We start from the raw sequence: 15,317 nt of genomic DNA on the forward strand, positions 1-15,317 counted from the left end.
CTTATGCATCACGTCAATTGAGAAAGCACGAGGTCAACTATCCAACACATGATCTTGAACTTGCTGCAGTTGTGCATGCCCTAAAAATTTGGAGACATTATCTACTTGGTAATGTGTGCAATATTTTCATGGATCACAAGAGTCTTAAGTATATCTTTACCCAACCAGAGCTAAACATGAGACAGCGCAGATAGTTGGAATTGATAAAGGATTACAACTTAAATGTGCAATATCATCCTGGTAAAGCCAATGTAGTGGCAGATGCTTTGAGCAGAAAGTCACATTACTTGAATGTGCAGGCATTACTTGAAGATGGGTTCGATCTAATGCATCCTGCTGTGTTACATAGTATTCAGATTAGTTGCTCTTTGGAGAATAAGGTAATAGAAGGTCAGAAAACCGACAAGGGGATATTCCACATCAAAGAGAAAATAAAAGAAAAGAAGTCTCAACACTTCAAAGTGGATGAACAGGGCATGTTGTGGTTTGACGACCGTCTTGTGGTTCCCAAGGATCAAGAGCTTAGGAATAAACTCATGGATGAAGCTCACCTTTCTAAGCTATCTATCCATCCCGAAAGTAGTAAGATGTATCAAGAACTAAGATCTCGTTATTGGTGGACCAAAATGAAGAAAGAAATTACAGCATATGTTGTCAGATGTGACACATGTTGTCGAGTGAAAGCAATTCACATGAAACCTGCCGGTATGTTGCAACCCTTATCAGTCCCTAGTTGGAAGTGGGATGATATCAGTATGGATTTTATCATGGGTTTGCCCACTACTCAAAAAGGACATGATTCGATTTGGGTAATTGTGGACCGTCTTACCAAGACCGCTCATTTTTTGCCTGTCAAAATAGATTATCGACCACCTCAATATGCCGAGAGATATATCGCAGAAATTGTGAAGTTGCATGGTATACCAAAGACCATAGTATCTGATAGAGGCTCACAGTTCACGGCTCACTTTTGGGAACATTTACACAAAGGCTTAGGAACTAGTTTGATTCGCAGTACCGCTTATCATCCTCAGACAGATGGTCAGACTGAACGAGTGAATGCTGTTTTGGAGGATATGTTAAGAGCCTGTGTATTATCTTCTAAGGGATCATGGGAGTCATGGTTACCATTAGCCGAGTTTTCTTATAATAATAGTTATCAAGAAAGCATCAAGATGGCCCCATTCGAAGCTTTATATGGCAGAAAATGTAGAACACCAATGAATTGGGTCGAGCCTGGTGATTGAAGGTATTATGGCATTGACTTTGTAGAAGAAGCCGAGAAGAAAGTTCATATTATTCAGCAGAATATGAAAGCTGCCCAATCACATCAGAAAAACTATGCAGACAGAAGAAGGAGACCCCTTGTGTTTGAAGTTGGTGACTATGTTTATCTGAAAGTCACGCCAATGAAGAAGAAAAGGTTTGGAATCCGAAGAAAGCTTGCCGCGAGATTCATAGGACCATACAAGATCTTGGAACAAAGAGGTCCGATAGCCTACAAGTTAGAGTTACCTGAAACAATGAGTACCGTTTTCCCTAGTTTTCCATGTATCCCATCTCAAGAAATGTTTGCGTGTTCTAGAGGAAAGAATAGAACCTCGAGGTATTCAACTCAAATCAGATTTGGTGTATCGTGAACAGCCAGTCCGGGTGTTAGGCACGAAGGAATGTGCTACTCAGAATAGTGTGGTGAAAACATACAAGATACAGTGGGATCATCATGATGAGGGAGATGCAACTTGGGAAACAGGAGAGTATCTACAAAAATCTTATGAATGAATTTTATAACAAATGGTTCGTAACCCAAATCTCGGGACGAGATTTTTATAAGGGGGGAGGGCTGTAACACCCCTGGTGTTAGTCTTGCCTAATTGCACTTGCATTTCCTGATCACAGCGCATCATTCATCCATTCATGAGCATATATCACTTGAAACATGGGAAACGTGACTTTGAAACAAAAGTATCATTTCAATTGTTTTTCATCGTTTCAGTACCTTTAGTGCTTGATTTTTGTATGACCAATGTGTGGTATGGCTAAATATATTTCCAAACATCTTAGCTATGCTTAGAAAGTCATTAGGAACAATGTTCATGTTGATCATTTTGCCTAATTAAGATTTCCAAATCATGGTTTGACTTGTTTTGACCCTAGGACTTTTTGGTTTGACTGTTCAAAAAGTACCACTTAGAATGTTTACATGTCTGAGCAACCTAAAACAAAGTTGTAGAAAAGTATATGAGGGACAAAAAGTATTTTATGACCAAGTCATGAAAATGTGCACAACATGCTCAAAATGGTCCCACAAGTCAGAAATTGTGTTGAGTTCAACACTTAGAATATTTCTAAGTCAAAAGTCAGATTCCAGTTTCATGTACTCAACTTTGGCTCGATATAACTTGTGATCCAGTGAGATTTAGGTCTTGGTCCTGTAACATGATTTGTAGCTGGTACTTAGAGCTATAACTTTCATTTCTACTATTTTCGCTAAGGACCAACGGATTAGGAGTTAGAGCCTCACCAAATGGCGCTGTCAGTCAGTTCATTGTTCGCTGAATCATAGCTACAGTACCCTGACCGTTTCAGAACCTCACCGCCGCGTGGAGGGACACTCGTCGCCAGGCCTTCTGCTCTGAGCTGGCCACTGTGCCACAGGCTTCCTGACGCTGCTGGCCGAGTCTTGAGCACCCCGCGCGCCTGCCAGACCAACTCGCCCGCCCATTTTCATTTCCTTCGCCGCAGCGCTCTCTCGCAGCAACAGCGCGCCGGCTCCTCCATCGATGCCGAGCAAGCGCCGTCGCCCAGCGCGCTCACCGCCGTGAAATCGCCACCTCCAGTTAGCGCTCAGCTCCGCCTTCACCTCCCCTAGCTATTCCATCTCGCCGTCGAGCCGGAGAACCCAAGGTAGTGGCCCCATTTGAGTTTCCGCCGCCGCCACAACTCGCCGGAGTTGGAGCTCACCGTGGCTAGCACAGCACAGCTCCTCTCTTCCTTCCCTAGCTCCCACCTTGTCTTCTCCGTCGCGCACTGTTACTCGGGTGATGATGCCACCGTCCCCGCCGGCCCAGTCTGGCCGGAACGCGGCCGCGCACCGCAGTGCGCCATGGCCGAGCCACCGAGCTCCGTGGCTGGGGTGCTTAGGGGTCAGTAGGGAGCGAGGTTAGAGTACCAATAGACGCGGTTCATCACGTAGGGCACGCCGGTGCCATCGGTTTCGTCGGGGAGATCACAGTCGGCGAGCTCGACCATCGCCGCGCTGTCGTGTGCCGTCTCCCCTATTCTGTGTCAATGACACGCGGGTCCCGCGCGTCAGTCGCCGAGCCAAAGGCGGGAGCCAGGCTTGGGCTGCGCTGTGTCGTGGGCCGTCGGATCCCTTCGGGCCGGCCCAGTATTGCTTAAATGATTTGTTTTCATTTATTCTTTATTATTTGAAATCTGAAATGGTTTGAAAAATGTTTGGGTGCTCAAATTTGCTCCAAATTTGTTAAAACAAATTTTGCTAGGTTCCTTATTATCAGATCTACTTGAGAAAATTATTGCATGTCATTTTTGGGATACTTTTCTGTAGGATTCTATTTAATCATGTATATTGCTGATAACTTGAAAAATATGTAGAAAAATCTATAGGCTTCAGAAAAATATGATTCCAAGTTTGTTAATTTTCTTGTGTCATGTACTTCTTAGGAAAAATATGTTTCATGCATGTGCTGTGAGAAAATTTTGAGGTGTAGTTCAAGTACCTTTAATGGCTGATTTTTATTATTTTTGCTAGAGAGCAAACTTTGTATAAAACATGCATGTGATAATTTTTGGACAGTCATTATATGCTATGAAGAACCTAGGAAAAATATTAATTCTATTGTTTGACACTTTTCATAGTACAAAGTAATTTCATGCTCATTTTTATGCTATAGCTTGTCATTTTTGTGTAGGATAGTTTACTTATCCAAATGCCATGAAATTTCTATGGTAGTCTGTTTAGGATAGTATTATGCTACTGTAATTTTCTCAGATTTTTAGTAGCATCAAAAATATATGTTGCTATTCAAGCCTATTATTAATTAGGGTTTAAGTAAGTGTTGCTTTAAGTGTGATTAAGAAATTAGTAAAACTTTGGTGTATCTTTGAAGCATTTAATAAAATATGTTGACTTAACATATTAGTAGTAGAAGAGAATGCAGTAGATGACATGTGCTTATAGTATAGTTTCTTGGATGATGTTGACTACCTTGCATTTCAACATATCCATTGCATTCATCTCCTTCGATGCACCGTTTGCATAATCACTTACACGCATTGCATCATACAGGATCGCAAACCAAGAACCCAGTCGTCATACCCGAGGAGCCAGAGGAGCAGCTCGAGGTGCAGCAGCAGGAAGTGCCAGAAGCCGACGAGGAGGACGTTGAGGAACTTTCGGAGTGCCCCGATCACCGTCCAAGCTCCTTCGAGAGAGGCAAGCCCCAGAGCATTTTTCTCCCAGTTTGCGATTATTTAATTAAATGCTTTACTTTAATTGATGCATTACGTTCAGGAGTTGTTTGCAACCGTTGCTGCATTATACCTTGTCTACCTTTGTTATACTATATCCTTGTTACCCTGGTATCCGCAGTCAAGTCAATGCTTAGCTGGCTTAGACCGGTAGAAGTCAGGTGATTTCCTGTCACCTGCGAGCTATAGGTGGTTACCTGGATCTGCTTGGATGACTATGAAGTCATGGTATAACTAAGTGTTAAATGAAGTTGAGACCGGACGGAGACTTACAGAGTTTTGGACTGTAGTGTTTCCGTCTGTGTCGATTAAGGACCGACCGTTGTTGGGCCTCGAGTCATGTTGAACGTATGCCTTACATTTAGCTGGCCGGATAAAGTACCTTCCGACCGTGAAGCTGGGAGATTTTTCGGGCCGAGTAGATTGCCCGCAACGCACTGTGCCGGAGCAGGTGTGGTAGGACACGGGGGCGGGATGATAAGACCAAAGTACAGTCGGTCGGCCCCCGGGTACATGTGGTTCCTGGCAAACTCGAGATTCCTAGAAAGTTGACTCGGTGATCAATATCTCACTTTAGCGGGTGAGTGAGGTTTGTGTAAGGAATAAATCACCAGCTGGTTAGGAATCGATTCGAATCGCCATCGCTCCTGGACAGTGAGCACTTGACTTGAGTTACTTCATCGTAGTAAATGTTATGGAACACTTGGACAGTTATAATGAATATGACAGTATGGAAGTTGTTTAATGATCATTGGTTATCATTATCTGCTTAATCACGTGTTTACTCTAGTATAGGTGCAAATCTAGTTGATAGGTTAATAATAATTAACTTGGCAATAATGCTTTTAGAAAGGTTCTTGAAATGCTAAAAATGCTTCTTTTTGCAAATGAGTCAGCTACCCTACTATAAAGCCCTTCATAATCCTTGGTGTCATTTATTTTCGGTTATGTCGGGTAAGTCTAGCTGAGTACCTTCTCGTACTCAGGGTTTTATTCCCACTTGTTGCAGATAGGTAGATGTATTACGGCTACTGTATCAACTGCCTTTATCCTGCGATGGGTGATGCTTAGGACCATGGGCATGGTCATTCCTTACGTCTCGTCTGATGCTTTTGTTTGGAGATGATCATTCGCTGCCACTCTATTTAAACTCCGTGTGTGTGTGTGTGTGGTTTGAACAAATGACTTCCGCTACTTTCATTCGAACTGGTTTGTAATAACTATGTTAAAACTCTGATGTATTTGAGATTGTGAACTTTTATGTAATATGTGATGGTGACCGATAAACTTATTATGATCATGGCTGGGACACGAGTTGGTTTGAAATCCTTCGTGATTTCACGGACTACCGGGTTATACGGGCTTAAGTTTGTTCAATCGTCTGCTCTGGTGGATGATTTGCTTACTTAATTTCATATAATTGGTCGGTTCTGTTACAAGTGGGACTGAGCGGATGGACACATGTGAGGAGTTTTTTTAGAGAGAACGTGCGTGTCCGGATGGGGCGGACATGCATGGCCAAGGATTATCAAAACACAAAAGATCAGTGCCAATCCCAGGGTCCCCCGTGCATGAGCGCATCCTCTATGTCCATTCCAACTGAAGTGGAGTGGAGAATGCTGTGTTGTCCATCTGAAGTGGAGAATACCCAGCAAACAGATACCTGAAGTTAAATTGCTTGCGTAATTTTACCTTAGCTTACAAACATTTCATTGCATCGGAGTTACAAGTTTATTCTTGTACAGTGAACAAAGATTTTTAATGATTAACATTTCATGGAACACAGGTTTTTCAACCAGAACCAGAAAACAAGCAAACATAGAACCACAAATAAAAGCATTGCTGAGTATTTTTTTTATAAATAGATAGTAACAATAGAAATAGGTGCTAGAAGGACAGAGGACATGAAATCAGAAGAAACTATATAGGGCCCACGAGGGCAGGTGGCATATATGATGTGTCACAGGGGTACGAACTTCGCTGACATTTCAGATAACACGAATTAAGCGAAGATCTCTCTGACAAGCCAATCCAAGCTGGGATAAGCAAAGTAGAGGATAAAAAATGAGGGCAGTGTAAACAAAAACAGTGATAAGGGCATATAGGACCAGAACAGCAGCACTTGCAGGGACAACATAAAGGACTATCAGCAGGAAGATTATCACAAGCGGAAACTTGGCTGTCAGCTGCATGAAGCACACCATAAGCTTTTGCAGAGAAGCATTAATGTTGTCAGTGTGGAAAATGTTATGGACGATGCTTGTATCTCTGGCAGAAGAGCTCTCTGATCATACAGTAGCATTTCTTTGGTGTTGATGACTAGAACTTGTGCCAGCACTTGAATGCCATGAGGAATGATGCCCGTCGTGATTAGTGGAATGGAATTTTGCTCTCTCACCAGTTCATGCTCTCGACCATCCAGAGTAGAAAGTAGTTCTTGCGTGGGAACCTGAGGTTGCCCTTGTAATCCAGACGGAAAGACAACAGGTTGCACCAGGGGCATGAGATGAACAAAGGTAGCTGGATAGGAAGGGACGGAAACTTGACAACTGCCTAGTGAAGACCAAGGATGCAGTTTTTGCACATTGTGTGGCCACACCACAAGACATAGGGAACATTCTCCACAAGGTTGAAGGATTCCCAGCATATTGGACAATCAAGGCCTTCCTCTCTAGCTTGTACATGAAGAAACTTCATCATCAGAACAATCTGGATTGGATATGCTGCATTTTGAGGGTTGTGCCTTTTTCTTTAAGCTTCCAACTATGGCATTTGATGCAAAGCTCCACATGATGTCCTCACCAAACAAATCTGAGAAAACAATCTTCAGTATTTGATAGAATGCAATCAATACTTGGGGTAAAGATATGACTGGCTCCTGTATGGTTGACCACAAAATCCACTATATATATGCATAAGACAAATATTAGACACAAAATCCAAGTTCTAAAGACAAAGAAAGCTTATACGCAGAAAACATTCTGAAACTTAATAGGTTGAAAATCGTAAACTATACATCAACCAGATGTCTACACAATGAATCACCACAATCAGAGAGTTACGTCTGGTTCTTAAAGGATTCAGAAAAAATTCTGATGAAAAATACAAAACTGGCCTAGGTCACGCAGAGAAACAGCAATACAACATCCTGATGCATTGATAATTATTCAAATCGCACATGAATCGGGAAAAACATTCGTCTGTGGTCGGTAGCCTTTTCTTCTTCAAAAGAAGGCAACGATATCCCATGCCCCAATGGCCAATTAAAAAAATCGAGCGGTGGGGGAAGAACCAACCCTAGGGCATTATAATTAAGAAGGGACCATATGACCTGGGATGAGACCCCCCTCCCCCCCCCCAACACACACACCCTGGCCCATGGCCATTTATAGGGCCAAACCAAACTTGGGGCGGCTAACACTGTTACCCAGGCCAGCGCAGTGTACCATTACCGGGGCCAGCGATGCACCACAGACATAAGCCAGCGAGCACAGAGAGGGGGGTTTTTTTGGGTGCAATACCGGGTTCGAACCCCGGTTGGTAGGCACGACCACGATGAACCACACCACTGAACTATCGCTCAATTTGCAACCCCAATGGCCAATAATATGAAAAGGAAAACAGCTTCTTCTGCTACTCTTGTTACTTTTTGAATTTAGAAGGGATACATAGATGGAGCATCAGATTCTAGTCCTACATGAGAATTTATGTTTAAAATCAACAGCAGTTGATTATATTCTGTAACACATAAACTAAAAGAAACTGATTAACAGCTCCAAAGTCACATTAAAGAACAGGGGACAGTCAGCATTGGGTTCTGTGAGAGCAAATGAGCTTAAGACATGTCAATACAAAATGTATTTACAAGTTACAAGAGCGCATTGGATACATAGGCGTATGAATTGGAAGAAGTAACAGATCCTAGAAGGCTACAACTGGAAGAGTGTACTGCGCCCAACTTTGAAATATAGAATAACAAAATTCAGGATTGTGAATTTACTTGTAGATGCACAGAAACCAAAATTGGGCTGTTTTTAATTCATCCAAGTCAGAACAAAAACAACAATCCTAAAAATAGGATGTGATTTGTCATTCAATGGACTTGCAAAAGTGCAACATTGCAACAGAAGAGATGTTCATCATCATATAGCATCCAGAGCATATCCTTTCAATAGGTTTGTTTAAGACAGCTTCAACAAAGAGATAGGCTAGCTAACAGGTAATGAGGATGCACCAATTCCCAGATAAAACCTCATAATCAACCTTGCAGCCTAGCTAGACGATTGGGACTATTCTATGCTCTATCCTCTTGCAACTTTCAGTTACCGTGGTGTATTTGTAAACGACCCCTGGCCTGTTTTGGTGCATAGTGCACCCCGTGAACATGAGATCCCAACATATGTATGTATCACACGAAATTACTGTGTCTACCGGTTGCCCCCAAAATGACAATTATCAGCAGTTCATATCAGTGTTAACGCTCCCACCAAAACATGAACCAACCCTAACCTAACCAATATTTTGATATTTTCACATCCATTCCCCTCCCTTTCGTATGCACAAGGCGCCCACTCCCTCGAGACGAACGTTTCAGGATACAAATACAGCCATCGGATATTCGAATGCCATTAATCCATGATTGACAATTCAACTTGAGCACGAGCCATGCGTCCCATCCCAGTAAGCAGAAATTGTCAACAAGTATGTAAGCGCAGGCAGGAATTGGGACGCGAATCAGGCAGGCCACAAGAGTATTAGGGGAAGGAGGCGGCGACGGCTTACCAAGGAAGGACTCGGATCTCTCTGTCTAGCAGAGCACAGGGTGGGGGGAGTGTCGCGGGAGATAGCCTACGGTGATCACGATGGTGGTCATCTCAGCGAAGGCCGCCGCCCCCTAATTGCCGCGTCGCGAGGTCGAACGATGGAGGTCAAGAGGCGAGAGAAAGGAGCAGTGGACGGGCGGAAGAGGGGGAAGAAGGCCCACGCGGCCACGCCCCTGCGGCAGAAGATACACAGTGCTACCGTGCGGCCCGTGCCGTGTGCAAGATCTGGGTCGCTCGCTCCCTCCTTTGGACGGCTTGGACGAAGCGCCTCCTGTTGTACTTGTAGATCGATGAAGGGAACAAAGTGGTGGGTGACGTGCTCACGTCACATCATATTCTGCCATTAGAAAATGCCGTCCCCGGAATCATGTGAAGGATCAAACGAGAAGAGCGCGTGGTAGCGACCTCAAACGAGATCTCTGCCCTGACAGGCGGCCCACAACTGCAAGAGGCAAGAGGGCCGTTGTGACGACGATACAACGAAACGGAGACGAGAGCAACGGCAAACGCTCCGCCTCTGTCGCGGCAAACGCTGCAATCCCGTGGTGCTTCCTGACTCAGGATCCATGCATGCTAGGATCAGGAGATTCCTATCAAAGAAACTACTCGCGGATCAAGCAGCGGTTACTTGCGCCGTCGCAGGCACGCATGGTTGATCCTTTCTCCTGTCAAGCACGAAACGTCGCCCATGCGCCATGACTGAAAAAATGCCGCAGGCAATGAGACAATTGGCCTCGTTCCCTTAGCTAAAAAACAAATCAAAACAATGTTCTATCTGATTTATTGTAAAAGAAAAATACTAGTTTGACTGAAAAACAACTGAAAAATATAGATTGACGAACATCGCATACAGAGATACCTCGGGTGCTACTACTATGATGTCTGAACACACCTCGGTCCGATCCCAGACAAACCGGACAGCAAATGACAATGATACTGAGGTTCCGATTCGTTTTTTATCTTCAGAAAAAGAAACTAGTAAACCTGACTTGTATTACATCGATGTAGCTGCACATCCGGAACACGAAAAACGATCCAACACTCTTCGCTCTTCTACTAAGAATGCAATTCGCTTTCTCGAATCCTAAGATTTACAGTCGCTGTCTTCGGATAACGAAAATACGAGGGCCAGAGAGAGCGGCACGACGACGAAGGCGCCCAGCTTGAGCAGCTCCTCGGTGTCCTTGGAGATGGCGCCGATGCGAGACCAGTCGCCGCTGTACCTGCGGAGCACCAGCAGCAGCTACCCACTGTAAGGTCCGAGCAGCAGGCATGGCAATGCCGGGATAGCGCGGCGCAACCACTGGAGGCGTGCGCGTGGAAGCTCACCCGGCGTCGACGAAGCCGAGGGCGAAGAGCGCGATGCCGGCCCGCAGCAGCACGGTCCGGGAGAGCACGCCGCCTCTCCGCCCGCCGGTCGTCCTCGTCCTCGTTCGCTGCCTTCTTCTTCGCGCTGCACGGCCAGAGGCGGCGGCCCCGCGCTGCCCGCCGGGGCGTGAGCTGGTGCGGCAGCGGCGGGACGGGAGCGCAAGCAACGGTGCTGGCGCCGGCGTGCAGACGCAGCATGCCGTTCAGCTGGTGCCGGGCGGCGTGCGCTGTTTGAGCGGCTGTGCCTGGCTTTTTTTATCGCTCGTTGGTTCTCGGCCACACGTGTGTTAGCAGCAAAGCCAGCAAGCTGCAAGGGGCTTGCACACACTTTTGTAGCTCTGCCGAAAGCGCCGTGCGGGCAAACTATGGCTGTCCAATGTCCTTCGACATTGTCGCTGACCACCGAAGACTTCGAGTAAATTTGTGGAATGGTAGAGTAGAGTAGTAGACACTACGGCTGCGTTGATTTCTCCTCGCACCGTGAGTTTGAAGCTCCACCGCAAGTCGCATTCTCCAATTCGACCGATTCGGGGTTTTTTCCCCAGAAATTTAACGAAGACTCGCGTCCAAAAATTCGGAGAACATGCTTGGTTTTAGGTGGTCGGTCACCGGAACAGACTACTAGCGTGCGTTTGGTTGTGGACTCCTGGGATGGGTTGGATGTATCATAGTTGACCTTTGTTTTGGTTAGGGCTAGCTTATCCCATGTTTTATGTTTGGTCGGCGATAAATCGAACAGGTAGATCCTGACATGTGAGTCCTGCACGTCATTCTCTTAGCCCTTCTTCTTCCCTAGGTCATCGTGCGGCTAGCCCATGCTCGTCCCCGTCTGGCCAGCCCAGACCCTACTCCCCTACGCCCCCACGGCCATGGCACATCTCCTCCGCTGCGCTCCCACGGTCATGGCTCTGTTGTGCATCTCCTCCTGTTGTGCGTCCCCACGGCCATGGCGCATCTCCTCCGCTACATGGTGAGCGCCGTTGCGCCCCCACGACCGTCGCCTGGGAGTCAGTTGGTCGTAGAGAGGAGCGAGCGGCGGCCGTGCTTGGCCTGCTGTCGTGCTCCCTTGCATCACTAGGGAGACGAACTCGAGGGAGATGCGTGCGTTCGACGTGGGTCAACCTCGTCCACCCGATTTTGCGGTACTGAGGAAACCCGCATGCTCTCCTGGGTTCGACCCTAACCCCATGAACTCCGATCCAAACACCCAAAAAACTAGGTCCAACCCAATTGATCCCCCATCCAAACACATGCTTAATTTCCTCGAGTTTGGAACACGATATGAAATCTATAACAACATCATGGAAACACGAGTTGATAGTGCTTGGTTTCGAATTGGACGGTTACAGATTCAACGACAGTACGTTTCAAGCCTGTTGGAACTGACAATAAAAGTTGTTTTAGCACCAACAACAAGTGTGGTTTAGTAGCAATCTACTTTGTAACATGGCTATATAACGTTAGTTCTTAAAACACGTGTGGGACAAATAAGACTTTGGTTTAGCTTCTCTTTGAAACACGTGATATGAAAATATACTGGAATAGGAAAAATACAAGAATCGATGTGCCATTTGTTTATCAAATATAGAAACTAAAAACACAAGAAAAGAGATGAGGGGGCCTTTGGTAGCATATGAGGGAAAACAAAGGTTTCTTATGCTCCCAATTTTGAATTTACCGCCAAACACACGAATCACACCTCGGATGGGATCGAGCGACGCGCGCGAGAAGTTTATTTTCATGCTAAGAATTTTTCCAAGAGGCCTCTTGTTTTCATGTGGAATCAAAGCCATAGGAGTGCAATCCCGTGAAATGCTTCCTATTCTTTCACGTGAACAAAAGGTGTGTAAAGAAAAAAATCAAAAAAGGAAGATGAATCATTCAAAAATCCTTTGTCATTTCTTTATTCCAAATGGCCCATTAGATTTAGAAGGTGATAGATAGATGGCATGTACATCCTTAAGATGTGGTTCTATACAAATGGCAAGCGGCTGTATAAAGTGTGTGTTCGTTGTCCTTGTCTAAAAATAATGTGCTTCTCATGGCAAAGTCTCGTGCATGACACTAGTCAATCTTGTCGTTTTGTGGTACGAAACCTATGATGGCATTGTGAAAACATGAGTTGATATAATAATACATGAATAATAGTGTCATGGTGTATACAAAATAGTGCTTGGTTTAGGTTCAGTTATAGATTCAATGATAATACGTTTCAAGCCTAACAAAACCAACAATAAGTGTCGTTTAATAGCAACCCATTTTATGACGTGGCTACGTAATACTAATACTTAAAACACACGTGAGACAAATAAATGCTTTGGTTTAGATTTAGAAGGTGATAGATAAATGGTGCATATATCATGAAGACGTGGCTACGTAGCACTAGGTTTTAGAACACATGTGAGACAAATAAATTTTTTTTGGTTTCGATTTAGAGGGTAACATATAGATGACGTATACATCCTCAAGATGAATGGCCGTTAAGGCAGGAACATGCTGTTTTAAGTTTGTCTCCACGTCTATGAGTGTTGTTTCCGTTGCCACTCGGTAACCTCCAACATCCAGTTAGGAATTTGGATTTAGGACTGTGATTCTGATTCTGATTTCAATTTCTACTAGGACGGACTATACTCATGACTCATGCACCTCAGTTTACAAATTACAATCTACACGCAAGTTTCCGAAAAATCCAATCCAAACCCCCCCATTCCACGCGCATCTAGCAAGTCCCTACAGCGTAGCACGGCGGATGCTCCCGCTCGAACCCAAAAAGGCCCCACGCGGCCACGCCGCATCGAAGTGTTTGAGACGTTTGCCCCCGGTGCATCCCCACGGCGGCACGGCCCAAACCAAACACCGACCCGAACCGCACGTCTCCTCGCCCTCCCCAACACAACCCTCCCCTTGTCTTCCCCTCCTCTCCTCACGCCGACCACTCCCTTCCTCATCGCCGCCGCCGCCGCCGCCGCTTACTCATCCCCACAACCGCATCGATCCATAGCTCGCGCTAGGTTTTCCGCCCGACCCCCTCCTGGGGATCCACCGGCCTGGCTCGATTCGTGCCGAGGGCGGCTGCTCCGAGCTCTTAGCCACCCGTCGCCGCTCTTCTACTAAGAATGCAATTCGCTTTCTCGAATCCTAAGATTTACGGTCGCTGTCTTCGGATAACGAAAATACGAGGGCCAGAGAGAGCGGCACGACGACGAAGGCGCCCAGCTTGAGCAGCTCCTCGGTGTCCTTGGAGATGGCGCCGATGCGAGACCAGTCGCCGCTGTACCTGCGGAGCACCAGCAGCAGCTACCCACTGTAAGGTCCGAGCAGCAGGCATGGCAATGCCGGGATAGCGCGGCGCAACCACTGGAGGCGTGCGCGTGGAAGCTCACCCGGCGTCGACGAAGCCGAGGGCGAAGAGCGCGACGCCGGCCCGCAGCAGCACGGTCCTGGAGAGCACGCCGCCTCCCGCCCGCCGGTCGTCCTCGTCCTCGTTCGCTGCCTTCTTCTTCGCGCTGCACGGCCAGAGGCGGCGGCCCCGCGCTGCCCGCCGGGGCGTGAGCTGGCGCGGCAGCGGCGGGACGGGAGCGCAAGCAACGGTGCTGGCGCCGGCGTGCAGACGCAGCATGCCGTTCAGCTGGCGCCGGGCGGCGTGCGCTGTTTGAGCGGCTGTGCCTGGCTTTTTTTATCGCTCGTTGGTTCTCGGCCACACGTGTGTTAGCAGCAAAGCCAGCAAGCTGCAAGGGGCTTGCACACACTTTTGTAGCTCTGCCGAAAGCGCCGTGCGGGCAAACTATGGCTGTCCAATGTCCTTCGACATTGTCGCTGACCACCGAAGACTTCGAGTAAATTTGTGGAATGGTAGAGTAGAGTAGTAGACACTATGGCTGCGTTGATTTCTCCTCGCACCGTGAGTTTGAAGCTCCACCGCAAGTCGCATTCTCCAATTCGACCGATTCGGGGTTTTTTTCCCAGAAATTTAACGAAGACTCGCGTCCAAAAATTCGGAGAACATGCTTGGTTTTAGGTGGTCGGTCACCGGAACAGACTACTAGCGTGCGTTTGGTTGTGGACTCCTGGGATGGGTTGGATGTATCATAGTACTTTGGTCTAGCTTATCCCATGTTTTATGTTTGGTCGGCGATAAATCGAACAGGTAGATCCTGACATGTGAGTCCTGCACGTCATTCTCTTAGCCCTTCTTCTTCCCTAGGTCATCGTGCGGCTAGCCCATGCTCGTCCCCGTCTGGCCAGCCCGACCCTACTCCCCTACGCCCCCACGGCCATGGCACATCTCCTCCGCTGCGCTCCCACGGTCATGGCTCTGTTGTGCATCTCCTCTGTTGTGCGTCCCCACGGCCATGGCGCATCTCCTCCGCTACATGGTGAGCGCCGTTGCGCCCCCACGACCGTCGCCTGGGAGTCAGTTGGTCGTAGAGAGGAGCGAGCGGCGGCCGTGCTTGGCCTGCTGTCGTGCTCCCTTGCATCACTAGGGAGACGAACTCGAGGGAGATGCGTGCGTTCGACGTGGGTCAACCTCGTCCACCCGATTTTGCGGTACTGAGGAAACCCGCATGCTCTCCTGGGTTCGACCCTAACCCCATGAACTCCGATCCAAACACCCAAAAAACTAGGTCCAAC

The 15,317-nt window shown here is 46.9% G+C and overlaps 1 protein-coding gene and 2 pseudogenes across 1 annotated transcript; all 3 read right to left on the minus strand.

Annotated features, from left to right (window-relative positions):
• Window positions 1–6,496: 6,496 nt before the first annotated feature.
• LOC136540405 (uncharacterized) lies at window positions 6,497–7,285 on the minus strand (annotated as a pseudogene).
• A 3,116-nt stretch (window positions 7,286–10,401) lies between these two features.
• Window positions 10,402–10,886, minus strand: LOC136540407 (uncharacterized; annotated as a pseudogene).
• A 1,714-nt stretch (window positions 10,887–12,600) lies between these two features.
• LOC136540406 (uncharacterized) lies at window positions 12,601–14,535 on the minus strand. Its single transcript, XM_066532419.1, has 2 exons — window positions 14,069–14,535; window positions 12,601–13,962 (listed from the first exon to the last, which is right to left on the minus strand). The coding sequence occupies exons 1-2, from the start codon at window positions 14,302–14,304 to the stop codon at window positions 13,824–13,826; spliced, it is 375 nt and encodes a 124-aa protein (XP_066388516.1). The 5' UTR covers window positions 14,305–14,535; the 3' UTR covers window positions 12,601–13,823.
• Window positions 14,536–15,317: the final 782 nt, after the last annotated feature.

This window comes from Miscanthus floridulus, chromosome 2 (genome assembly GCF_019320115.1).
Source record: "Miscanthus floridulus cultivar M001 chromosome 2, ASM1932011v1, whole genome shotgun sequence".
Taxonomy (NCBI): Eukaryota; Viridiplantae; Streptophyta; class Magnoliopsida; order Poales; family Poaceae; genus Miscanthus; species Miscanthus floridulus.

Bases quoted from the DNA above. Each gene is read 5' to 3' on its own strand.
- LOC136540406 (XM_066532419.1), bottom strand. From the start codon at position 14,304: ATGCTGCGTCTGCACGCCGGCGCCAGCACCGTTGCTTGCGCTCCCGTC. The intron at 13,963-14,068 runs GTGAGCTTCCAC...GGTGCTCCGCAG, and splicing joins CTCGGCTTCGTCGACGCCGG to GTACAGCGGCGACTGGTCTC.